Below are 26,995 nucleotides of genomic sequence, written 5' to 3' on the forward strand. Positions count from 1 at the left end.
GTGTGGATATTTCTGTACAGATTTATATGTCTAGATGAGGATTGGACACACTAGATTATGATTTAGAAGGCGTACATCACACAGTTTGGACATCTATGTACAAAATGATATATCTCAATGAGGATTATATGAAAAAGTCTTCACACAAGTTACGCAATATTCATAATGCACTCTTGTGCGCCAGTGTAAAGTTCCTTACGGCCTTACTTCGCTTCTCTAGTTAAATAATTAAGCAACATACTAATTCCCTTCTGATGTGAACTGTGATTGAATACGATATTCTTTCCTCACTGTCGCCCTGGAGGGTCAATTTCTGTGGTGCTGAGCGGGGGTTTCCGTTGTTCTGAAATAACCAATGTGACTCACTGTGACACGCATTGGATACGGACATCTTGGGGGTCTGCGCAGAATTGTTTTCTACGAAATCAAGAGACGTGTGGATACGTCGTGGCATGATATTCTTTAAAGGATATATGTTACGAAATCTCTATAATTTGTAAGTATCTCTAGTCAATACATTGAGAGTTCGCGCATGTTATATTCTTGAAAGCAGTGTACATTTTTGGCATTGCTAACTAAACTTGCATGAGGGATACAATACATTTGATGGCTTTGACTCCAAGGATGTAGATTACGTAACATTTGTATTTTACGGGCATCTCAATAAAACTTAAACGTGACGGATATTTGTTGTTGATATCATAGGAATTGGAAAACACTATTCTCGTATATTCTGCTGTGCAGGATACTGTTCCTCGTTTATTCGACTTTGAAAAATTGGAACATTATTTTGGGATATTTTGTGGTATTGATTCTGAACTATGGATCGGATTCGTGACCGACTGAGCCTCCCACGGCCCAAGTCGATGCAAGAGTCGAGGACAGGCCTGGAGTCCATGATCAAGGAGTCGATGTTCCTGGGCGTCCTGCCCATGGCCGGGATCGATTCGGATGGGGGTAGTTATGGCAGCGCGTCCCCGATCTCCCCAAGGTCACCAAGGTCGCCGAGGTTCTTCCGCAAGAATAGCAGCTGCTCTGGAGTTCTGCTCGACGAGGACGATAGCGAGTGAGTAGATGTTTATTTTTCTATCAATAGGCAGGTTACGCAGCCAATAGAACGATGAACGTCTACCAGTCGTGTCATCAGGTTCACTGCGATTTCATTTACGCAACGGTCTAAAATTGGCTTTAGTACTTAAAGGGGGACTATAGGCAGGAGCAGGTACTGCCATTACGCTTATTAGTTGTTTTTGCGGCTAACACTGATCACCGGAAAGGGTTGATTAGAAGCCAATTTTGTAAGTGCTGTAAGGAGGGTGGCCAGCCGGAATAGCGGAAAAAACGTATAAAGATGTTGTATTCTCTCCTAGGCAATCATCTGTCGGCACAGTATCGTATATTTAGTGGATATATCGTTTTTTGTGCGGGTATACCACATCTATATGTTATAGAGTACATGTACGTTGATGTTATTCGACGTTACCTAACATACCTACTGATGCCATGGACGTTAGTTCGTGCTGTCCCTGCCTAAATGGTCATTGACAAAATTAATGTTGACGATAGGCGACATAAATGGCGCCCCTCCGATAATGACCGCACCTACAATAATGACCCAATGCTTGAAAGGAGCACGATGGTACCAAGCGCAGCAGGCCTTTACACCATCAAGCCTTCATGACGACTGGACCAGTTCATAAAGCCCGCAGCACACTAGCCGCCAACTTCGGCGTTCACTGGCGTTTTTTGCCGCAAGAGTCCTGAACGCCTGAAAAATCCCTAGTCTGCTACAAACGGCGTCGGCGAACGCGACTTGCCGCCACTTGCCGCCACTTGCCGCAACTAAACGCCAAATATCTAACATGTTTGATTTTTGACGCGGGTCGCCGCGTTTGAACGCAAGAAGAAGCCAGGTGTGCTACGGATTGCCGCCTGAATTGGCGTCGGCGGCGAGGCTATGGCCAATCAGTATGCGTCTTGATGTCACATGATTTCAAAATGGCAGCCTAAAGTTGCGGAAAAGACGCTACTGGACGCCGATTCTGGGCAGGTGTGCTCTGACCGGGATCCACTGGCCGCCAACTTCGGCGTCGAGAGGCCTCAGCTGAACGCTTCTTGTCGCCAAAGTTGGCGGCTAGTGTGCTGCGGGCTTAAGATATGTATTTGCTATAGTTTAGGCCTATCGACCACAATTTAAGCTGTTTCGTTGGGGTCGATGCATCAAGATTCTGAATCTCCGGGAACTGCCGACTTGCAGCCATGTTTCGAAGTAGCTACTGTCCGCCTCGACACGTTAAAATAGGGATTCCAATACGCGAATTACGGGCGACATGGCCGTTTCGGACTCGTGGCGACCATAGTCAGTCAATACCCGTAGCGATGGATCCCCGGTAGATAAACATTTCGAAGGTCGTGATTTCCTTTCACCAATCGTGTTGTCAATAACAGACGCCGTGGTCAATTATTAGCCGTGTTGGTGTAACAGGAAATATATTCCCTTTGGAAAATAAGTCTACCCCAATATTGCTGATTGAGGAGGGTGAAGGTCGAAGGTCGGGATTTCTTATTGCCAATAACGCACTCAGTGGCCAATTATCAGGCGCCGATATTAACCGTTGGTTTATCGGGATGTTAGTTCAAGGTATCCGTAATGATCGTCAATGACCATTGAGGCAATTAGATGAAAGGGGTCTCAGTGATTGGGTAAAATCTCATGATATGCCAGAAGTCATTGGACCTGTATCTGCACGCACCGCGCGAACTGGAAGTACCGTAAGGGTGGTGCGACATGCACAAACCTTTCCGCTTGTTTCATCATTGGAAAATTTGCAAAAGGTTAGTAATACAAGACTGTACAAGGAGAAAAACATGTGACACAAATATGGAACTGTTCAATTCAACAAATACTGTGGTGTTTTTTTATAGTCATCTTGGTCTTGGTCTTTCCCTGCGATAAACAGCAATCTAAAATTTGGCCTCAACTCTCAATTTACGTCGTTGTCTATTCTGGAGACTACAAACACTCCGGTGAAGCCGGATTGAGTACTGCTGACGGGCCAATACGCATGAAGAATTGAGCGCTAATCAAGGATTAGCTCTGATACATGTAAGCAAGGATGCGAGGAATGATTACCTCGTCCGTAGTTGATATCAGACTTACACTTAAAACGTTGACTTTTAATTTAGTCAGTGAAAAAAAGACTAGCACTGGTAGCATCCGAGCGGGCAGTTACCCAATTATCCTTAAGTCTTAGTCCGATTCTCTGGAGCAAAGATCACTCCAAATGAAATCACCTGCCCCAGCCTTCTTAGTGTCCCTAAAGCAAAGTTGATTCGGTATATGTGATCTAATTTACCAAGTGGCATCTGTGACTTGGACAACGGGGACGTGCTGCGACCTTATACAATTATCTTGCTACCAAGGGATATAGAAATAAGATCTCTCACACTACTCTTGCCGGATATACCATCCGTAAGGTGAGAAAGAAATAATCAGCGTCCCTGCTACTTGAGACCAGCTACTTGCCGTTCGTCTTTGCAATTTCGAAGTATCACCCAATTTGTTTAGCTTCTTGACAGATGTATGGATCTCAGTTGGCTAAATGTATGGAAAACAAGGCACGTCTTGACTGGTAAGCTGAGAAATGAATCAACAGTTTTCTTGTTATCTTTGATCAGCCTTTCTCTATATTCACATTTGAGTCCAATTTTACTTGCCTCCGGGTAATGGAAATCCCTACGGGCATTGTAGTATGGAAAACGATCTCTTTCCTCACTTGTAAGATGAAAAGTCTTCTTGTTACACAAGGCCAGCCTTTACCTTAACAATATCCGAATTTCATCCAATCCTACCGCTTTATAGATGTATGGATGTCTTGGGTAAATGTGATGTATGGTCAACGAGCCCTTCTGACTGGTAATGTGAGAAAAAACCAGTAGTCTTTCTGTTACTTTTGACCAGCAACCTGCCCTTGGCCTTTGCCGTATTCAGGAATGGAATACAGTGTGAGCGCTCTGGTGACCTGCGACCTGGCGTTAGCCGTCTTCTTGCTTCTTTCAACAAACCGAACAATAGTTCGGAACTTGGCCGATATCGTGGTTCCTCGTCCCTAGAACGAAACAGACATTGGTGCCAAGTTCAGAGCCACTCTCAAGGCAATAGGTCATGATGGAGGAAACATAACCTGTGGAGTGGCCAGTCTCGTTGGGAATTTAATGTCATATTTCTATATACTATCACGTCCCCGTCCCACCCACGTGAAGTTAATAAAACAGGGATTCGCCTCGATAAATCATATTATCGTATCTATATAAGTGCGAGAGACGGGGAATGATGCTAAGCCAATCCTTTTATTGGACGTATCAAGTGAGTTGACATAACGTGGTTAAGGTGACGGCCGGGGAGATCTCTTATGTGTGGTGTTCCGGTGACGGATATTTGACTTCGATTAACGTCAACTGCCGCCTACGCGTAGTCGAACCGGTTCAGTTCCTCGAACGTTTAAGTAGCCCCCTTGGAGTAAATGACTTATGACAGCAGGCACAGTGTGTCAGAAATACTTACTTAGGCTCTTCATCCCTTGTGCGACATAAGGCCATAACACTCCCCTCCATTGTTTGTGGTCCTTGACTGCACATTGCCCCTCATCCCACGTCAGCCTCATCTGTTTTTGTCAAATTTAGCCCGTGTATCAGAGATGCTTGAATATTGCAAAGAAATTAAAAGGACCATTTGAAACACACTTTTGTGCACAAAACCTCACAAATATGTTATTTTCGTGAATTAAGATGAACGGTCACTGTCGTCCTTAGTGAATTTCAATTCGCTTTTTACGCAGCAGTGAAATGCTAAGTTTGCACTATTTTCCCTTTGTTGTATCCTACAAGGTTCACCTGGTACATCTGTGTCGAGGCTTAAAGCATAGACGGAACCTAAGGCCTCAACCAATTATCTCCATACATATTTAATAACTTTCTCTTATCATCTAATGTTGCACTTCCTCTCCTTCGGCAAGATTTTGGTGCAAAAATGTCGATAAATATTTAGTTGAGAGATATAGTACAGTTCGTAAAGAGCAGAACTTCTTCTTTACCTTTACGCACTGATTTAGAGACAGGTTTCGGAGCCTTTATGAAAAGCTTCGATTGGCGTAGTAAGCAGTACGTATATCGTGTTTCTACGACCTTTTTTATAATCTTCTCCTTTTACCAACTAAGCATACATGTAGAAGATGATTTACGAGTGTCGCATCAATAGCTCAGTACTCAATGACTCGACAGACCTTCTAAATTGGTGAGATATCGGCTATAGTGAACAATGGTATCACTAGAGTAGAAAAAATGAACTGCACACCAAAGCCATCCTGGGAACACGCTTCTTTTACTCCTAAGTCATATAAGATATATACAATATCGACAAGCGGAGAATGTTGAGAACCACTGGTTTTGCTGGGATGACCAAAACCTTGGCATTCCTTAGATCAGGAGTCCTTGTCCTTTAAATCTATTTGGCTTATGCGAAACGCCATGCTGGCCCAGGGCTGAGCATATTTCTCGATAAAAGTAGTTTGCAACTACTTCGCTAAATAAAGAAGGCCGGGTATATTTGGCAAGCCGCTCGCCGAACTGGCGATATTTTTTGCCCTGGTTGGAGAGCCACTAGCCGAATAGCACTGAAAATCAACAAAATAGTCACTTCCAATAAAGAAAAGGTATTTATCGTGTAGACGGGCTCTAAAATTCTCCGATAATCTTGTACCTAGGCATGTTTTCATTGTACCCCATGAACATTGCTGAATAATCGTTTTCTTCCACGCCGTTTTAGAGCATGAAAAACCAATAGCACATTGAATTTTCTACCTTGTTCGGGAGAATTTGCAATCAATTGATGCACTGATTTGAAGAAAATCATTGGCAGTTTAAGATCCCATCTAACAGAAATTAATGTGCTTTCCAAGAGTGCGGAGTCATAGTTGGACAACTTCAAAAAATGATCGCCGGCCAGCGAATGATTGTTGGAATCGGTTCAAAACTGATAGCTTTTAAAACCGTATTAGAGTAGGTGTCTGCGTGTGTTTCTGTACGGTGGGGGGGGGGGGGCAGTAAAGCACCAGGGACGTTTAAAAAACGTTTTCGTCATGCAGATATTGATAGGAAAAGTTGTTTTCTGTCCTACCAAATAACCTTTTGCCCCCTCCGCCGAAACCCCGAAAAAAAGTTAACGACTGTCCTGTTTGTTCATAACTCTTTCTCATGTTGCTAATAATATATTTCTCAACAACGTCTTGTCAAAATTAAAGTAATGACTGCCCTTTTGAATAATGCAGATATAAATACCTCCACTAGAAGAAGGGATACGAGATCAGAAAGTGAGACCTAATCATGCTTTTAAGGTAATAAGCATGTTCGTGAGAAAGGTCGTGTTTACGACAGTGTCATCAGACTTAGTTCAAAGATGTTAACCGTACACCAGGGTGTCTTCCGCCTAACGAAGTGCATTTCAAATTTGGAAACCAAGGCTCATTCCGTGAGGTCAAGGTCATTCCGTGATCATGTCAGACAGACTAATAGCTATTGCCGCTCCTTTTACACGTGCAAGCCACAAAGCGTTCGTTTTTGAAACCCCTTTTACGTCACAACTAGGGCATGTGGCGATTAGCCGAAGTAACCCAATCGCCAAGCGGGTTATTCTGGGAATGACCACCGCACATTAACGTAGGTGACCGATCTCAACCATACATGCCACCAAAGAGCTCTGATCGTAAACCTGTTTCAGTCGTTCCAAACCGCTCTAATGTCGACTTAGTCTGCCTTGCTACCACTCACCGCAAACGGAAACGCTACAGTCAATTTGTCTTTCGATGCCATCGATATTTCAATTTGCTCTCCATTCTTGAGGAATGTCTACCGTGGTTGATCGATGGCATCAATTGAATACAGTTTAGTGATTAGCCTGATTTAACTGGAAGATTACACTCCAGCGCGCAACCGTTAAATCGATATAAAATTCATTGCTATTTCTGCCTTGGTGTAATAAAATTGGAAGAAGTTTAATTTTGTTGATTGGCTATTTGTTGGGAGTGGTGGAAGCATTTGCTTTGGGGTTATCGATTTGTGGCTGGTAATGACGTTATAGACTCGTGCGTTCTTGCCGATATATCCATGTGCTAAGTCGATCCAGTTTCGAGCTCAGTCGAGATATCAGTAGGGAGTTTTCGCAAAGCCTCGGAAACGCCAACGTGAATGCCTATTCCAACTGAACGACCTACCGATAGAAGTGTCGAACAATACTCTATTAGAATTAAAGGTTCGTCTATAATGAGCTTTTGATTTTCGGTAAAATGAAAAAAAACTAAAATTCTTTGACATTCTGAAAAAACCTCTACGGGTGTATGTCCCTTCGACTTGTCAGCTCTGGAGACTACCATTAATGTAAAATAAAAAGTGGCCCCTCCCCGCCCCTATTTTGAGAATAGGTTCAACCGAACGGGAAACAGCTCTTTATTTTGGCATGGTCTAACAGAAACCAGGTTCGCCGTTACGAACTCATCGCAATAACAATATCATATAACTAGACAGCCACAAGCGCCTTGTCGGGAAAACGGCGTTTTATGACCATTTCCCCCATCACCGGGCCGTAATCGACCGATTAGCCTTCTTACTCCGCTTGAACATGCCCCGGAGTAATCAAAGGTAATTTGCTAATCTTGGCGTTATTGGGCTTGCTATACCATGGACCTTCGGGCCCTTACAGGCTAGCAATTATTGTATTGCGTTTCAAACAAGGGAGGACTGTTTGGTCAAATAGTTCATCTGCCTTACCGTTGGCGTAGTACAGATTTTTTATTGTGACCAGACACAAACTGATAATTGAATTATTAACCGGAAGATGTGGCGCTAATTTATTTGCTCTTTAATGGCGTGAACCGCCCATGGTGATCGCATCCAGAGTCCCGCACAAAACTAAAAAAACATATTTTGTGCATAAACGAATCTTAACTTAATCATGACATTCGTATTATAAAGGCCTACGTGTTTCGTTAAATATTTGATATTTGAAATTGAATGTGAAATTGCATTGTGTAAATGCCGTTGTATAGACAGATATACAAATACATGTACATACTTTGAACACCAAGTTTCAGCTAATCCGTATGCATGATAACTGCACTACGGCATTGTGTATAACTGCATTTCTATTTTCTTGGACCACCCGTAATTACGAACGGCACACGCGTTTAAAAAAAGGACTTCTAGATATGCGTTCGTCGTACATCCGGTTATTCTTAGACAACCATCTTATAGATCCCTGTCATAAAACCAACTTTAATCCCTTCCTTAGAGTGACATATGCTTTAAATCCAATATAAAATTTTATTTTAATGGCTTGGCGTTTCCATGACGATGTGGAGTTTTTCGCTATAATTGACATGATTGTGGTATTTATTCCTAAGTAATTGTATTCATCTGACGTATGTATCAAGCGACAACATAGAGCAAGTAAAGAGGACAATTACTTTTATAAATAGGTTGTTATTGTCATATTTATTATTGAAATAAACATTTCAAATGGTATTCCACATCTTAGAATGCTCCATTGTGTTCGGTGATAAACACTGCCTGACTTAATGCAAATCACATGATTTTTTGCTGTCGGTACCCAGCATGTCTAACATATATTGACAGGGCTGAATGGTGAAAAAAAGGGATGAATTGATTCAAAAATTTGAAAGCACTTGAATAGAACAGAGAACTAGTATCTTTCTAAAGAAACAGTACTTTTCGTGTAGGGCTTCTACTAGCAGTGTATATTACTACTTCTTCTAATAAACAAAGGACAAAAAGCGAAGTTCTTGAGTCGCTCTCTGCGATAACGAGTGTATTTTCTTCCGTGTGCTTGAAAATACAATGAACTTGAGTGTTACATCAAACCCTTTGAACAAAACGGAAAATCATCATCTAAGAAAGAATGTCTTTTCTGTTCTTCGTAGTCACGGCTGTACTGAAGTTCAAAGCTTTGCTGGTGATTTTCTGATAAGGAAGAACTCATTTCCAACCACGTCTCGACCACTGCGATAACAATCACCACGGGAGTGTGAACAGAACAATGCTCTGGTTTCTTCACTTTTATTACAAAAGAATACCCTTTGTTTTGAATTGTTGAGAAGCCCCATGCCTTTGCCTGGAGAACAAAGCCCGATTACATCAAGCGAAGACTCAAGGGCGCTATCAAATCGCACATCTCAGACATTGGGAGTGGAGACAATCAAACCAGTATCTTTCAATATTGAAAGACTCTGATCAAACAAAGCAAGTGGCTTTCATACCAGGGTAGGAAAAGTTAAGTGGCGGTGCGCGACCCATTTAGGGAAGCTCAATGCCGTTGCCACTTTCCCGTTACTAGATCAGAGTGATAGTGTGACTTTAATTATTGCACAAGCAAGAAAAAGAGACCTTGGAAATCTTATCCTTTTGATATTTGGATGAACCTTGTAGCAGCAAAGAGCCTTAATATAAACACGTTTTACGTTGGCTGATGGAATCCATCTAAAACATGCAAAATTCAACTTCTATTTGAACAATTTTGTGCATATCAAACTCGCATTTTATTTCTATTTTCCGGAGCCACCACGGCGTATAACCCTTCAATGTCTCAACGGAAGGTGTCCACGTTTCTTTTGGAGTGGTCTCCCAAAGAAACGTGGTTATGACTAGAGCTTAACTGATTTAAGCGCTTCCAATCTTGACTCTCATAAAACATCTATGTCGAGGGCAGCATGGCGCCTAAAGCCAATTACTGGACCCGTTCCCTTGTTAATTTCTTTTTAGAAATTGTTGAGTGTTATGTGTTTTTCGTGTTAAATGTCTGCTCGCTCTTGTGCTAACAAAAGCACATGATCTATTACTTCCGAAACTTCTCTGACCCTTGATTATATCATTAACGAAGATGATGAACGTTCGAAAAGTCGCCCATTTGCGGTCCCTGTCAAGGAGGAAAATTTACCAAATTATTATTGCGAAAGGATATACAATGTACATGTATAATTGGGCGCAGATTGAGTGCTTTACATCCGTGATTGAACCATCTGGTTTTTGAGATCCGGAAATGAAAAATCACTCAGAATTTTTAAGTTTGTTGTAAAAAACCTCTATAACGAAGCTTAAAAACCTTTACTTCTTAGAGTGTAGCATACTTTACGATATCTTCTTTGACGTCATATTATCTCGTCTTGATTCAGGAGCGAAATCTTCGTTCCAAAGTGAGCGTTTTTCTCACAAGAAGCACATCAAATAGAAAGTGATTTCCCATCTTCAAACGATATTTGTTGCCTTTTTCTTGGAGGAATCCGATCGGCGACTAAAAATAGCTTCAGGATTCTTCTGAATTGTGTTGCTGGCGCACTGAAAAGACTCGAGAAAATTCTCAGCGCGAAAGCTAGACAAAGAGAGAAGCTATGCAATCAGTTTTTCCTCTATATAAGCTTTCCCAGCCAACACGCTGTGGAAGATGTCCTGCTGACGTAGATGGGAGGTTCCACTTTAAAAGACATGCAATTACGCGAGTTTTCTAGTTCCCAAAAGTTTGTACTCACGCTCTTTTTTCCTTTAGCGGGCAGGCAACATTTCTAAAGTACATAAACTGAGCGGTGTATCTGAAAGATCACCAGGGCCGTCTTGATAACACCGACCCCCATGTAACACGTTACGTGGGGCGACCCCAAATGAAACACGTTTGTTGATGATGGGCCTAAGTCAGTAAGCGAAAATAAACGCAATGTAGTTCTCTTCTGCATCATTTTCTTAACATGTAGAGCACCCGCAACGAGCCCATTATGGTCCAATAGTCTCCCGCACATTGTCTGTTGCTGCAACCAAGCTAATCACACAAACCACTAGAGAGAATACAGCCTCTGGTCTAGCATAATCAGAAATGCAGATTGGACGGTGATTGAAGAGGAAGTGCAAAAATAACCAATAATAACCGCAGTGATGGAGAGAACAGACTGCATAGAATGGGGTACTGTACCAGAGTTCTACGTCTTATGATTAGTTGGTCATGTACATCTAGGTTGCTTCTTTCGCGCTGTAGGTATTTCTTTTTTATGTATTTAGATCAAATGATAATGCGTACGTCAGCGCCATTTGACTGAACAAGATACCTGGGCGACTCATCCTCGGAACCTATCTCAAAGTTTTGAGTGGCCTCTCACCAGCACCTGTTGATGGCGTTTCCTCAAACAGAGTGACTTGGTTTTATCAGAACGTATGTCATGTCCAGCTTTCTCTCGCTGTGGTGCGTATAGCTCAAAATGCTCAGAATGGCTCGTGATTCTGGGCTTGTGATCCCCGTATAGCACAATTCTCGATATACTTAGCAAACCATTTTTAAAATGCGTTGGCCGCAGGTGGACAAGTAAAGGGCCACATCGAAACAGAGGAAAGAGGTGATTGGGGCTCGGTCTGCAGCCATATAGCTTAGATACACTTGGCACACCATTAAAATGATGTTTTGGCCGCAGGTGGACAAATAAAATTAGTGATTCAGCTTGTAGATGTATTGTAGCTTGCCCTTCAGGTTGACTCCCGGATTGACTGCTTAATTTTTCATTCCTCATATCATCCGCACGCTGGACTTACGTACGCTGTCAGACGGAGACCAAGATCCTTTATACGGGTGTTCCGGTCATTGACGCAGGTGGAATAGTTTCAATATAAAAACGTTCGTCACTTGAATAAAATCGAATACATCACTAGGAAAGTGTACCTCTCAAGTTATATCGCTGCGCAATTTACCATTTCCTTTAAAGAGCTATTTTGTTGTATTGGCGAATCAGGGGCCCTCCATCCTGCTTCACCGGTGAAGTCATCAGATCCAATCACAAGGAAGCATTTGTGGTAACTTCTGCCGTAGTAAAGACAACGAATATGGGAGCAGACAGACCCACTTAACTTCCCGCCTGGTTCTGACATGTGCATATACGCGTACGTGGCTCAGGCGTTCAATGGGATTTCATTAAGAGGGCGGTGATAGATGAATTGGTTACATATGTCCGATAATGGATACTTACCTTAATCAGAAGCAATTGATTAAGAAATCCTGTTACCAGCTGTTAGGAGATGTCTTGATCACAACATTCTGCTGGACAGGCACTCCGACTATCTATGGGTGAATACTCTACGAAAACATGCCATCTTTCTTAAAATGGCCAAGTGGTCAGCAAGCCACAGGGTGTTTAAGGAATGTTGGAGTGGCGCAGTGGAAGCTTTGTGCACGTGTCACCTTTAAGGACCCGCGCGGTTTCGAGTCCCGTCACGATAGAGAGGGCGACTGTCTTCGACGTCTTAGATTTCCTGCTGGCTATCCGGTTTCATCGTACCTTACATAACAATCGCCCAATATTGTCAGTTTTAACTCAATGTTTTCGGTTGGACTTCGTCATAAGTACACTACACATGTCATAAGTACGAGGTTTTTTGAAAGTGCGGCTCTGAATCAGGCGTTTTTCATAAACGAATATTATCACGCCTACCTTTGGAATGCAAAATATGCGCTCCTTTAGCCTAGGACCACGTCTGACTGCTTCCCCTTGTCGGTTCATTAGCCTAGCATCCCTCAAGCGTTGTTCATGTTGGTTTATGGGACAATTTCGAGTGCCGTTCTTAATGATGGTGTTGGTGTGACGTGAAGCCGAGGCGTGGTTGGTGTTGGGCAAACAATAAATCACATTATGTAGAGGAAAGTCATGAATATTTTACACGGTTAATCTGAATGGCAATAAGATGATCATCCTCATTTTAGAGTATTTATACATACCTGCAAACAACATTTATATTTTTATGACATATACAAAATTTAAAAAAAATTCAACACGATGTACTGATTTATAATCATCGACGAAACATTGCTTTATCACCATTCTTATTCTTTGCTACATCCGCAACCATCCGGGAATCATCCGCGTCTGAATCCGTCATCTTGTGTCAGATTTGGTTCGCTTTTACCTGTCATGCATGCAATGCCCCAATTTAGAGTAATAATGCGTATTTTGGTGTTCAACTAGATCCCGTTCACTTCTGTTAGTCGTATCTGATTCGCAACCTCTTCCATTGTGAATAGACCAGATTAATATAATTTAACCGGATCTATACATGTAGTAGAACACAAAATACGCCAGTTGTTCTGAATTGGGACGTTTACATGTTCACAGTTGGCAGGCGTGATCCATCTCAATGCTACGATTGCGTAGTCTGCACAAGTTGGCCTGAAACAAGTCAACAGACCCGAGTTGATGGATGTAGAATAGATCCTTTCTCGGACCCCCACCATTCCAAACAACACAAAAACGACAAGAACGAAATTCCGACCACCAAACCAATGGCCGAATGTAGAATTTTTATCGACCATTCCAGAATCCCCGCTTCAAGCGAACGTTTATAACAAGGCTTCATTTATCTGTGTTAGCCACAGCATACTGATCTCCCATCCAATATAAAACATGGGTGATATGAGCTCTCACGCCTAATTGAGTTGACTGTTAGAATTTCAAAACATCATCTGGGTCATGGCTACTATAGCGTGTATCAACATATTATGATTCACATTTTTTATCAGGGTAGGATTTGTAATGAAAAATTAACTAGATTACATCGGTTGTGTTGTGGGAATCGATCTTTTGGTATTATTATAGGAAATTTCACACATCCCATATTCGTGTTCGAAGATACAGTTTACATTCAGATAGGGGAAAATATCATTATACCTCGCTGCTACCCTTTACTTTACTGTCATCAGATTTGTTTGCATTTTAATAAAAAGCTATTATGCTGGACAACTGTAGAGTTAACATGTAAGCGTACTGGTTCTAAACAATCTCCTGGTTATGCTGGGAAAGGCCTGTAAAGCCCTTCGAGAAAAAGTACACTTGCTTGTACGGTAAAATGCGCTCTAAAATGTACAGTCATTTCACATTTTCAAATGTAATTTTAACCTTATCTTTTAGCAGTCTCTATCCCAAACCTTAAACCATCTGATATGCACCATCAAGGAAAGTCATCTGTCGGCGAGTCTAAGTCCCCACCACAAGCCGCTTATTGGGCCTGGGACTTAAACCCGTCCTCCGACGGAGAAGCTTAACTATTGCTTCTGTCTGTGAACGACTTGAGATTGACCTCTGGCTGACCTATATAGCCTGGCTTTATCATTAAAGTTTCCCCGTACATGTATTTGTCGGAGCCTATCTTCGTTTTAAGGGGGCATATAAGATATTTTTTATCGTCGGGGCGTAACTGGCATGGTGTCTGACTGGCCTTCTCTTTCAAGCTTGCGAGAGGCAAGAAAGTTGAATAAAATACATAATCACCCTTCCATATGAACCCTCTAACGTATCTGTGTGATTGTGCCAAAAACACAGATACCGTATTGCATGCAGTTTACGCTGATGCGAAATAGTGTGTCCGACAATTGGTGTTTTATCCGACAATTGGTGTTTTATCCGACAATCGGTGTTTTATCCGACAATCGGTGTTTTATCCGACAATCGGTGTTTTATCCGACAATCGGTGTTTTATCCGACAATCGGTGTTTTATCCGACAATCGGTGTTTTATCCGACAATCGGTGTTTTATCCGACAATCGGTGTTTTATCCGACAATCGGTGTTTTATCCGACAATCGGTGTTTTATCCGACAATCGGTGTTTTATCCGACAATCGGTGTTTTATCCGACAATCGGTACTTCAGAATAGCTCCCCATTGTTCTACTCTCTTCTCCAAGGGTTATCAGGACAAATCTTGACAACATCGACCCCAACGCTACAGTTTTCATGGGGGTAGGGGTCGATTGGCATAAACCGACAAGGGCAATGGAATTAAAAAATGGAACATTTTGGGAGCGAGATTCGCACACAGAACCTCCTCCGGCCAAAGACTATCACCCAAATCCCCTGCCACACGCTGGAAATTACAAATTGCGTAGTATCATGCCGTGTAAACTCATGTCATATGGTCCAACCTGAAAAAAGTCGCGAACGTAATGGCGACTCCATGATAATGTATTGGCGGCCATTACCCCATGTTAGACGGGCGCGGACCTTTCATGCTATGATATAGAGTCGTGAAAAAGCAATCACAGCCGGTAGTAGCATCAAAAGGCACTCTAGCAGGAGGAAAATGGTCATAATTGAAACACCAACGATTTCTTTTGATAAGATGGAAAGCTTTGCTATCAGATTTCATGGTATAAGTGGATGGTCTTGGTTAATAACCACTCATTGTCGTTCCCTGGGCGCTGATAGGGGCTACTTGTACTTCAAAAGCACAATGCGATGGAGCATAGAGGCGAGGATCTATCCAGGGGCTGTGTCGTTATGGATTTATCTTTTGTTTGATGCTGATCTGTATTGCTGCAGGCTTTGTGACAAGTATACTTAGAATATTACGTTTATTTGGCCTTGCTAGCTAAGGCCAAATCAACCCCGCCAATGTTATACGCGGTGTTATCCACAGAACCTCCGATATTATCAAGCTTTGCCCTGATGACCCTCAGATAATCCGTTCAGTTTGTGTATCTTCGGAAGTCTTCTTCCCGCCAAAGGAAGAAGAGTTACAACAACCACTGTCGCATTGCTTTTGGGAACTATAAACAGTTCGCTTACAAAAATATTCATATAAAAAATAGCTTTTTGAAATTGATTGAAAAATTACGATTTGAAATCAATTTAGTATCTCCTGCTATATTTCCCCCGTCGCTCCGCGGAGCGAAAGGCAGACATGAAAAAACCCTACGTTAAATACAGGATACCAGTGATACGGAAGGAATGGCTTCAAACGGTTCATTGGCTGTTGTATGAAACCGTAGGTCAATATGGTTCTGACAGTTAGGGTGACGTGACCTTGTTTCTGATTATTGAGCGCAACTCATAGATACCGACGACTATCAGTTAACCGACCTTGAATGAGTCAAGAAAATGAGCCAATTTTTAGGCTTATCAGTAAAGGTGATATCAGCTGTGACCTTATGTCTCATTATGAAGTACAAGTAATATATACCTAAATGACTATCAGTTTCCTGACCAAGGAAGCTCCTCAGGTTTCCCGGCGGCGCACCACCATACCTTTTGATCTTTCACCATTAAAATCTCTTGTTGATATTCAGTTGTCATGTTCTTCGCGGCGGCCTTTTTAATGATGAAGGACATGGTCGTAGCCTTGTTGAGTGCAGGTGAGCTGCTCTCAAAGAACAACTGACGTCAAGAGTCTCTTCGATTTCTGGTGTTGATGTTGACTAAGTGAAATATAATGGAAGAATGATGTCTACTTTGAGGTAAGGTTTGTTCCTTACAAAAACCTGGCGTTTGAAGTTGTATCATGACTTTGTTAAGCCATGTCAGTGAAATTGGGATTTTTTCAATCTCTTGTATCAAGCCATCTTGACCCTCAATGTATTGACATTACTTAGCTTCCAGACAACGGGCGTCAAAATGGGCAGAGTCTACGGAGGCAATCCCGTTGGACGTTCAATACGGTATCTAGCCTGCAGGGCTCCATATAAATGGGCACCATTTAGACTACAGCTGTCACAACGTCCATATTTACTTCCGGGCCAAAGTGTAATTAAACCTAGACTGGCCTTTGTACCGTAAAGCTTTCCTTGATCATGGGTTAGTGTACGCCTTTTTACAAATACGTGGCATCCCGACCTTGCTTGGTCTTGTACAGTCTTAGTCTTTATAAGAAAGCATAGTATTCTCAAATACTGTTCCTTGCATTTATGCGACCATTATTTTTGATCACACGAGCGACGCGCAAATTGGATATCTCTTGCTGGAAGTGCTTGAGCTTCGAATCCATCAGTTATCGGGTACATAAGGCGACACCTATGATAAGCATCATGTACCAGTGTCGTGTTGCGCTAACATAAGCTGTCATGAGAGTCTGCAACGCGGCGTCGTTGTTTCTAGAAAACGAGCAAGATTAGCATAACATTTCAGTTGTTTTCCCATAAGCATTAAAGAAGAACTTTGGTGCAGGATACCAGCAAAAGAGCCATGCCGATTTTGTTGCCAAACAAGAAAGACCATAAAGAACGAACTATTTTGCTGATGATGCGTCAAACTAAAAGTATTTAAGAAAAACAAAATGCGTTTTTTCTCTCAGTTAAACCACCGTTAATCTTGCTGTCATCCATCCCGCCCACTTTTAATCATACACGAGAGTATGGATTTTCAGTATGTGATTTGCATTAAGTCAGGCAGCGTTTATCACCGAACACCTTGGAGCATTGGAATGATGAGAACTGAAAAGACGAGAAATTGATTGCGGCAAATTTGTCATGCATCAGTCGACAGAACAGCAAAGTTATGTTACACCACTGGCTTTAATATGGCCGAGTTGTGATATGATCTTTATTACCCTTAATGAAATATTCAAAACTGCCTAATTCCTTTACTTACCAACCTCATTTCAATCATATTGAGTATCACAACAAAGTCTCAGATGTCTATGATGTGCTATTAAACGTGTTAGAATCCCATCAAATAAATTAAATGCTGGTCATGCCGCAGTCTTTGTGTATATCGTCGCGGGGAATTTCATTCGATCTCCACATTAACATTATCATAGCTACGGTGAATCAAAACGGGGATCGAAGACAGCAACATACTCCAGTCGCTGTCCGACGCCAAGTCATTTGAAAACTTGAATCGAGACTTTCGTGAGCCCTATATTTGCGAAACAGAATGTCGTATCGTTGATTGTCGCAACACCGCTGCGAGAGAGATTGATACCCAGTTTTTCTTGCGACCTCTAGCAGTCATGCGCAGAGGCTTTGGGACGTGCATGCTGGATTTACTATTAACAATGTCAAGCCGCAATGCCTTCAACACCTGCATCACCAGATTAACGAACCTAATTCATCCCTATTGCGCAGTTACCAGCTTCAAACGGAGCTAACAAGCTCGTGTCAACTCTCGTGTCGGCTCTCGCGGTAATGAGCAAAATAAGCAACAATAACAACAACGTGGCGTGTCTCTCGCTAGATTTAGTGGCGCCTGCTACGATCCAGAATTACTGCGAACTGCTCGTGTTTTTTCTATCCCCTAGACTTTGCTATCATAGCCATGCGCCTGCAGCTACTGTCTGCAGCTAGATAGGTTTTCTTCCGTTCTGTCATCACCTTTTTTTCAAATGTATATATCATCTGCATGCGGCTAAGTTTTGTTTGATTCCCCAAAACACATCGATCATATCCGTCTGGTTTTCTTACAACTCCCTATTACGATTTCCACCTGCCTTTCACGAGCGAAATTATCGATTTTGATAGTCTTAGAAGCAGGTGCATGCTATATGATTAGAAATTCGATATTTGTGCACTGTTATGGCAAACTGTTTAAAAACTGTGCGGAGGTTGTGAAATGATTTAATCGTATTTTTCTGCTGTAGTCGAAGAAAAACGAAATATCGCAAAGACAGGCATTTATAAACACTAATGCAAGATTGATGTAAATCTTTCTTTTGCGTTCAGGTATAGTTATAAGCTTCCACACTGTCTTTTTTACTACGGAAGGCAGCAGTGCCGCGTTCTGTTTCTGTTCCCAATAGTTTCTGACGGAATGACTTGGGGTCTTACAAAAAATTTGCTTTTTTTTATTGCTTAAGACACATTCAAGTCGTACTGTGCACGTCAGAATAATAAAATAAACCTGTTTCCAGTCTTTTCTTACTAATTTTATGTTATTCTGTATACCAAACTCATTTCGACTCTTGCGAATGTTGTTTACCAAATAAACACCCGTAATACTCAATGGCGTATGTCTTGTTGCTTATAAATAATTCCAGATAGCACACGCATTAGTTTCCATCCATTTGTATCATGATATCTATCTGTACCGCTTCTTCGTTATTCTGTTTCTGGTGAAGACGCGCTGGAACTGACAGTGACATCTTAATGGGGGCACCATCAATATAATACGAGTTACTACCATTTACTTAAACTAATGTAATCATCACGCGGAGGCCAAACAAATGCACGATATATGGATCTAGGAAAGGCTAACAGAGGTTTTCATCGAAATATACCTTGAATGACGCGTGTGATTTTTTGGTATCGGTGTGCCACTGGTATAAACAGTCAGTCAAGGATGCCTGATCGGCGGATTGTTTCTAGATCAGTAGCTTAGCCTGCGAGATCAGTCTCTCCTCGTCAGGTATGGTGCCCAATGACCAACTGCCACCCATCATGCCCGTCGATCGAGGTCTGCCGGCACGTGGCCGAATGTGAAGAACTTCTTGCTTTTTACCGCAAAATGAACAGCGGCCATGAGTCGTAATGTAAGAATAGTGTATAAGTTACTATCGATTATACATGGAATGATTTATATTTGCCCTAAGTCGCCCTGAAAGCATGTCGTTGTAAGCTTCGTTCGTCTTTTCGTACCAGCTAGAAGATATCCGCTGCAACGTATCAATAGTATTCTGTTGCCGACAGACTGTCACACACGCATGTTTTGCATTACAGATTGATGAAGGCGGTGAAGTGAAAAAGCAGAAATGAATTTGCTGCGCCAGGCAAGTGCCAAGATACTTTAAAACTCTTCGCCATTAGTTAAACATTTGAAATTTTTAATCGATACTTCCAATTGCGTAAATATGTACTTGAAATAAATTTTAGCACTGCCGTTGTGTGCACAGATGTACACATGCTATAAATACCGAGCTTCAGCTAATTCGTATGCATAATAACTGTACTACGGCATTGTCTATAATTGCAATACCATTTTCCTGGACAACCAGTAATTACGAATGGCGTTCCCCTTCAAACCGCTATTTTTTTGGCGCCTTTTAATCTTTGACTTCTGAAAAAATCCACATGATATTCACTATATTGATTTTGGCGGATAACGAAAATTATTTTACTTTATCCAATCAAAAACAGTTTTTCGCGATTTTTTTAAACCCGCGATATCTTGACGGTTAACAGTAATCGGAGGCGTGTCTTATTCAACAGTAAGATGCTATCTTTAATTAAGATGCCATCTTTAATTTAAGCAGCTTATCCTTAGCAGTATAAATTAAAGCTACTTGCAGTCAATTAAGTTAAGTCTCTTGCAGTATCATTTTAAGCTGCACTCAGTATCAGTTACCTTAAGTTCCCTGCATACTGAAACTACAGTCCGCTTTAATTGATAAAATAAAACTTCTGTACCAGTAATCCCATTATTCCTTCAATTGTTTTGATCCTGTTTGATGAGTAAACTATTTTTTGTTTTTCCAATTAAGCGCTTGGATAATAGAAAATTATTTACACGCGTAACTCCTGGTGCGGAGATAATGTTTTTGTGTCACCCAAAGTGAACCTGAGGACGGAGTTTTCGTCACTCCCTGCAGCAAAGTCACTAATATCCAGTGTCGTCGAAGTATCGGGGTAATCTAGAACGATTCAAAGACGTCCTGATGCAATTCCTCCGATTGAAACCTCTCGCATTCAGGTCTTTCGCTCCATCCCCTCTCCTTTAATTCGCCAACGAACCAAGTATCATTCTTCCTGGTTCATTTGGAGGCGCGCTTCCAACTATGTCAGCATGTCTTCTGCAGTTCTTACATCTGTCTCCCCCTCCCGCTAAGGCTTTTTCGTCTTAAGAATATAAAACATGATCTCGTGGACGTTCACCTTCGCGTGTACCCAGTTAAAGAATCAGCTTGCAAAATACGTCGTCTCCATTTTTTTTATTATATAGTTACTGGGTTATCCTATTCGGCAGTTTGGAGTGGCAGGGCGGATATTACTTTCTTCGAGCAATTACAGTGTCAGATAGCATCATTGCTTTGGTGTCAATTCTGTCAAAATGCTGGCTCCAACATTGAGGCAAAGTTCTGGTACTGTGAATGACGTAAAAATGTTATACAGGTCATACTAAGTCAACACAGGCCTTCTTCAACAAGACAAGTGTTTCGGCAAGTCCATTTCAAATAGTCGGTCGGCCACATTGTGCATGCGTAGGTCCAGTGTGGTTTCAGGAAATGTAGCTGAAGTCAGTTTGTTTACGAGTCTGCTTCGCTAATGAGACTTATAGTTGCCACCATATCACCTGATGTCGCCCGCCGGGATCGGATTGCCAATCTCCTTAAAACCTACAAATGTAGGAGAAACCAAATGCAAGCCGTCACGTCTGTAGCAGATCAAAGCCCCGAGATTTTAACCGTATTCCAACAAGTTCTTGAAGTCGGACTCGGGTAATTTCGTTACCTCTTGATTATGAAACTGCTCATTGGGTATTGGCAAACTATCTTAACCAAGCAACCTGACTCCAGCGCTCCTTTATGCCAATCATCTTGGTGTTTTAAAAAAATACATCTAACGCTCGAAGAAAATCCTCGTGGCGGTTGACAGGAAACAAGGCAAAGCTTCTTCGCCTAAGGGATGACCTTCACAATTTGTTTACGTCGAGACCAAGTTCTACCTGACGGACCCAGGGGAAGGTTCGAACCGATCCGCAGACAGCGCCTCAGAGACTGCGCTCAGACTTACCGATCGCCTTATCCTAGAGAAACCAATGCGGCCTTATCACGTCCTCCGCAGATCAAAGCTCGGAGATTTTAACCGCATCCACAAAACCCCTTGAAGTCCGAATCGGGAATTCTTCAACACTCTTTGATTATAAATTGGCAAACTGATTGAACTGAACTAACTAGCCCCAGCTCTTCCTTTGTCTCAAGAACAAAATAAATCAAACTCGAAAAAAGTCTCCGCGACGATTGACAGGAAACAAGGCAAAGCTTCTTCGCCTGATGTGTTCGCCAGATTAGGTTCTGCCTGACCCAAGAGACAGCGTGGACCGTCAGCAGCCATCTCCTCGGGGAATGCGATCAGGCTACCAATCTCCTTATCCTGGAGAAACCTATGCGGGCCTTATCACCTTCTCCGCAGATCAAAGCCCGGAGAAGTCAGCCAAATCCCCGAATCCCGTGGACGCCATTCGTGAGCGCCGTATCAGGCAAGTAATCTGTCTGCACCCACCTTATTGACAGAGTGTCGATTTATTGGTGCCGCTGTTTCCTCGAATGGATGACTCGTTGCAAATATCATTGTAATCAAGAGGATTATTTATTGGACCTAAATGTTGTTGTAGGATGGTAAGGTGCATCCCATAGAGAGTTATTTGAGCGGTTTCGTGGTAATATCTGATAATAAAAGTTATAAAGTTGTCACCGGCGACGACTCACGGGATGTTCTTCGAATAAGAGATCTATCCTGACTTATTGTTGACTTAAGAGCAATTTAGTTGGTTTTTTCTAGCTAAAACAGTAGTAAGAAATAACCATTAAAGTGGTTAAGAATTATTATTTCGATAGTTATAAGAACTAATTTCACAGTTGGTGCAATACGAACTAACAGAGTAGCAAAATTACTACATAAAGTAGTTACTTTAGTAATCAATTTTAAGAGTGCAGAGGAAATGGTCCTGATATCAGACTTTTGCAATTTGCAATACGATAGTCCTGTGATCCATGTCATGTAATGGATCCAACATACCAATGTTCCTCAATGTTCTTTTTTGCTACTTTTCTCATTGGCAGAGTGACACATGCCATGAGTCTTTTTATGAGAAAAATAATGACCAGATTAGTCCGTGGATGATTTCATTTCCGACACCGGTCGTTCATACCAGATTGACACTATCACCAACGACTGTCGTGGGGTACAGGAAAGTCTCAGGATGGGCCAGTTTTTTAAAGAAAAATGGCAATCACATAAGCGGAGGGAGGAAAGACTTGTCCCCCAATTGGCCAAAGAGAACTATATGGCGTGGCTGTTTTCTTCGTCAGTAAAGTTCACAAGAAGCTGTCTTTAGACGACTGTAGTTTAATCTCAAATTTGAAATCGGGGTGGGAGTCGTAAATGATGCGCATCCTCTTCTCGATAGTTTCATCAAATATCGAGTGAAGCGCTCATGACATTACCCTTGCTCGCAGACTAATTGCAGGTTGCTCGCAAGTCGCTTTTCAGTTCCTGGCGGCTTTGAATTATATCCAGGTTTGTGCAAGGCTCACTGTGATACGACAAGTCTTAAAACTTGAAGCAACGTAGAGGTAAATACCTACGAGATAATGACGCATATAGGTAATTAAAATATTTTATCAATAGAAAAAAGAGCGTTTTGCTTTGTATAAATTGCACTGTGTCGATACTTCTTCGACTACGATCTTCGCATTCGAACACGATCTCTCGTTTGCGCTGGTCATCGCAGATGCCCAGCCGCAACTGCCGCAACTGCGATAATGATCATGATTACAAAATCGCGCTTTGGCCTGAAGCCACCGGGCGTCGAATGTGTCCTGCTTAGGACAACATTATGTCGCAATTCGGAAACCATTAGCTGGGCAGGCAGGTGGAGTTTGTCAAATGACGGGAAGCCTGCTCTGGTCGAACACGAGAGAGGAAATGATTCTGATTGGGAGCCGCGTTAGCTAACAAGTCAGCTGCGCGGTATCAATTTGAGATTTGACCTTGATTGTCCATTAGCTTTCAGCGTGAGTTGAAGATGCTTTACAGTGTGTATCGGTTAAAATGATACACTTTACAAACTGTCCGCAGTTGTGGTTTTTGCCGATTCTCTCGGAATGGACAAAGAATGACGCTTGGTGACCTTCTTGTTGACGCGTCCTCAATAAATTGCGTATCAATATCATAAGATTTGAAACGAAATGTGGAAAATATAATTTAATTTACTTGCATTTCTATGATATTATATAATTAAATATTGAAAATTTGCTTATAATTGAAAACTGGTGAATTCTTACATTTAAAAATATCTCCCGGGAATGTAGGCCTACTCAGTTATTGCTATCAAAGCACTTGGTGCCCTCCCGGGTTGGTTGTACTCTCAATGCATCATCATTAATTTTACATTACTCAATAACAATGTCGAGTATTACAATAACAATGTCGAGTATAACAATAACCATGATCCTCAGTGAGGTGCGCGTGGGATTCGACTTAGCGCCAACGGTGCAATATCATATTTGATATAAAATAACATTCATTTACTCTTAATTCACGTTTATAAGGTCAGATGGTTTGCATTGAACAGAGATTGGCATTTGCCATTACCTCTCCTGCCTCCTATCAACATCTCATCAACATGATAAACTCCTGTTAACAATAAAAACCAATAAGGCTTGGCGAACTTGCTTTCATCCGCGACATTTCGACGATAGCAACTCCTCGACTCCAAACAATAAATCATTGCCTATACATGTACCCTATAAAGGAAGCTAATCCATGTTCTGAATCGAATCAACTTGCTGATGAATTGAGACTGGGCTTGGCAGGTATCGTATCAACTTTCGAAACAATTAAGTCGTTAGATTAAGTGCTTAAGGAACGTCGCAGAAGCTTCTTAACGACTTATCACGGAGCTCATTTTTCATAAGTTAAAGGATGATACATGTGATAAATAACCAATATTAGGTCGATAAAAAGGGAGCCGAGTATGTTAGAGTTTCATACTTCAAATTAAGTCTGTTACAGCAAAATTGACATGTACCTCGTCCCTTTAAAAAAATGCCCGGCTGCAAATATACACTTTTGAGCGTTGGTAATATACTACTCACACGTATAAGACTCAGAGAACTTGCCCGGCTGCAAATATACACTTTTGAGCGTTGGTAATATACTCACACATATAAGACTCAGAGAACTCTGTAATCTGAAAAACTTTCGGGGATTTCAGTTGTTATTGTCGTTTAACGATAAACAAGTTTTGCGATATTTGCCCCACCCACCCACACCGATTCGCTTTGTTTAAAAGAATTCTTCATGCATGTTGAACACTGTTGGGACAATTCAAAGACAGAGAAGCCAAACATTGCCTCGTCCCTGTTGACTCGGAACAGCATATTTTTGATAACTAATAAGTTGGTAAGACAGGACACCAGTCCTTGTTTTATTCCTTTGCCGACTCTATACAATAAATGAAGACAACACGAACAGGAAACCCATTCACGCTGTAGTCCCTCCTGACTTGAAGAATAAATGAAAACAAGGGAGAGTTAGTACGATGTCTTTGTCAGTGATAGCTCAAGGTTCTTTTTGAAAGATCAACGAGACGTTGAATATCGTTAAAAGTATGGCCGGGTCTATTTGGCAAGCCGCTCGCCGAACAGGCATCTTTTTTTGTCCTGTTTGGAGAGCCGCTTGCCAAACAGCACTAAAAGGCCACCCTGTTCGGCCAGCCGGGCTTGCCAAACAGGTAAAAAATCTACCCTGTTTGGCGAGCTGGAGACTTTCCTTTAATATTAATGAGTTCGGCTCTCCATTCAGGACAAGAAAAAGTCGCTGTTTGGTAAGCCGGGCTTGCCAAGTAGTCACTTCCTAAAAGTATTGACAAGTGCAGTGTTAACTGTAGACATACACTTGAATGTTCTGTATTGCAAATCTCCAAAGCAGACATGATATTCAGGCATATTCTCTCTGCCAATCTTAGCTCCCATGTTATATTAGTCATTGTACATCATACATTGCGTTTGCGTACTGTAATTGGACTAAAAATGGCCGCGACCACAAATTCGTACTCATTTTGGGGATGACATTAGAATAAAATGCCGTCTAAAACAAAACAGTGTCAACAAAAATGTTTAATGCATTATTTCAATCCATGTCACAAGTTTTTTGGTGACCAAAGACCCTACAAGTCTCATAATAATAAAATGGCCTAGTCGAGGCAATGGCGGCCAATACAAGCAGGGATGGAAAGACGTCATCAGTAACGAGAGTTCCGGTCATGCGCAAAGATGATGGTATGTTTCTACCTGTTGTGACATGTTTCTTTCATTGTTTATAAGAACAGGCAGTAGTGCCTTGACTTGTTGAGTAGTATAGCCCGGGGTGGAGCGTCATAAATGACTCGGATCCCAGCGATCAAGTCCCTGGTATGAGAACGACAATTGCTAGTCTCCTCAGCTCGGGTGATTGTTATCGGGTTGCCATGCCAACGAGGTGAATCATGGAAACGCGCAAATATTGTATTCTTCAACCCTAGGGTATTGTATTGCGCTCACCCTTTTAATATGTGTTGCACGATTGGTACTTGAATCTCGTATCGGAGGGTTACGTGATTGGTCTCCGTCCTGATTCATTGGGAACAGATAGACGACGTGATGTGACCATATTCAACATGTTGGAGCTTTTCTATGTCACGTGGTGTCGTCCCTCTGCTATTCTCATCAATGTATCAGCACTACTCTTCAGTAACACAGTTTTCAAAAGAACTGCATGCAACACTTACTCTTCTTTTGGAGAATTTCAGTGTTGTTGATATCACGTCAAAATGTACTCTGAGGCACCGGAGTCAATTTTATGCGCTGTTAGCATCAATAACAACTAGACGAATGTCATAATTATTTTCCATCAATTTTAACTAATCTAGATCTTCGCTAAACTATTTAAATTCCGCAGAGTACTCTTCCCAGAACTCGAAAAAAATAGATTACGAAAATTGTTGTTCTAAAAAATACGTACAATCACATTCAGATTACGAAGATTAATCTTCCCAAAAACTCGCAAAAGTCTTTAGGATGCGGGGATTACTCTTCCTAAAGCTCGCAAAACCTCGGATTACGGGACATTACTGTTCCCAAACTCGCAAAATTCTTTAGATTACGAGACATTACTCTTCCCAAAGCGCGCAAAACTTTAAATCAAGAGACATTACTCATCCTAAAAACTCTTAAGACTCAGAATGAGATTTGGTGCAATCATGGAGGTTGGTAATGAGAACACCATTCTTTTCTTTGTTGGAGATCGAATTGTCTTGGGAAGTAATAACGAAAACTCTGAGCCAGCAGGTCAGGTGTGCATTTTCACCTGCCGAAGGGATCGCCCATAGTCTGGCGGAGATCACGGTTCGATTGAGACGCCCCCGTAAGCTTATAAATCGGATATATAACTGAAAGGTTACGGGAATGCAAGAGAGTTGTCATTTTATCTCGATAATATAGG

The 26,995-nt window shown here is 41.8% G+C and overlaps 1 protein-coding gene across 5 annotated transcripts in view; it reads left to right on the forward strand.

Annotated features, from left to right (window-relative positions):
* Positions 1–136: 136 nt before the first annotated feature.
* The window catches only part of LOC135501153 (GTPase-activating Rap/Ran-GAP domain-like protein 3), a 185,742-nt gene continuing 158,883 nt past the window's right edge, over positions 137–26,995 (forward strand). For all 5 annotated transcript variants that reach the window (XM_064793016.1, XM_064793019.1, XM_064793017.1 and 2 more), the window contains exon 1: positions 137–1,066. In XM_064793016.1, coding sequence (XP_064649086.1) covers positions 822–1,066 — 245 coding nt within the window. In that variant the 5' untranslated portion in view covers positions 137–821. The remainder of the gene's footprint in view (positions 1,067–26,995) is intronic.

Source organism: Lineus longissimus, chromosome 17 (assembly GCF_910592395.1).
Source record: "Lineus longissimus chromosome 17, tnLinLong1.2, whole genome shotgun sequence".
Taxonomy (NCBI): Eukaryota; Metazoa; Nemertea; class Pilidiophora; order Heteronemertea; family Lineidae; genus Lineus; species Lineus longissimus.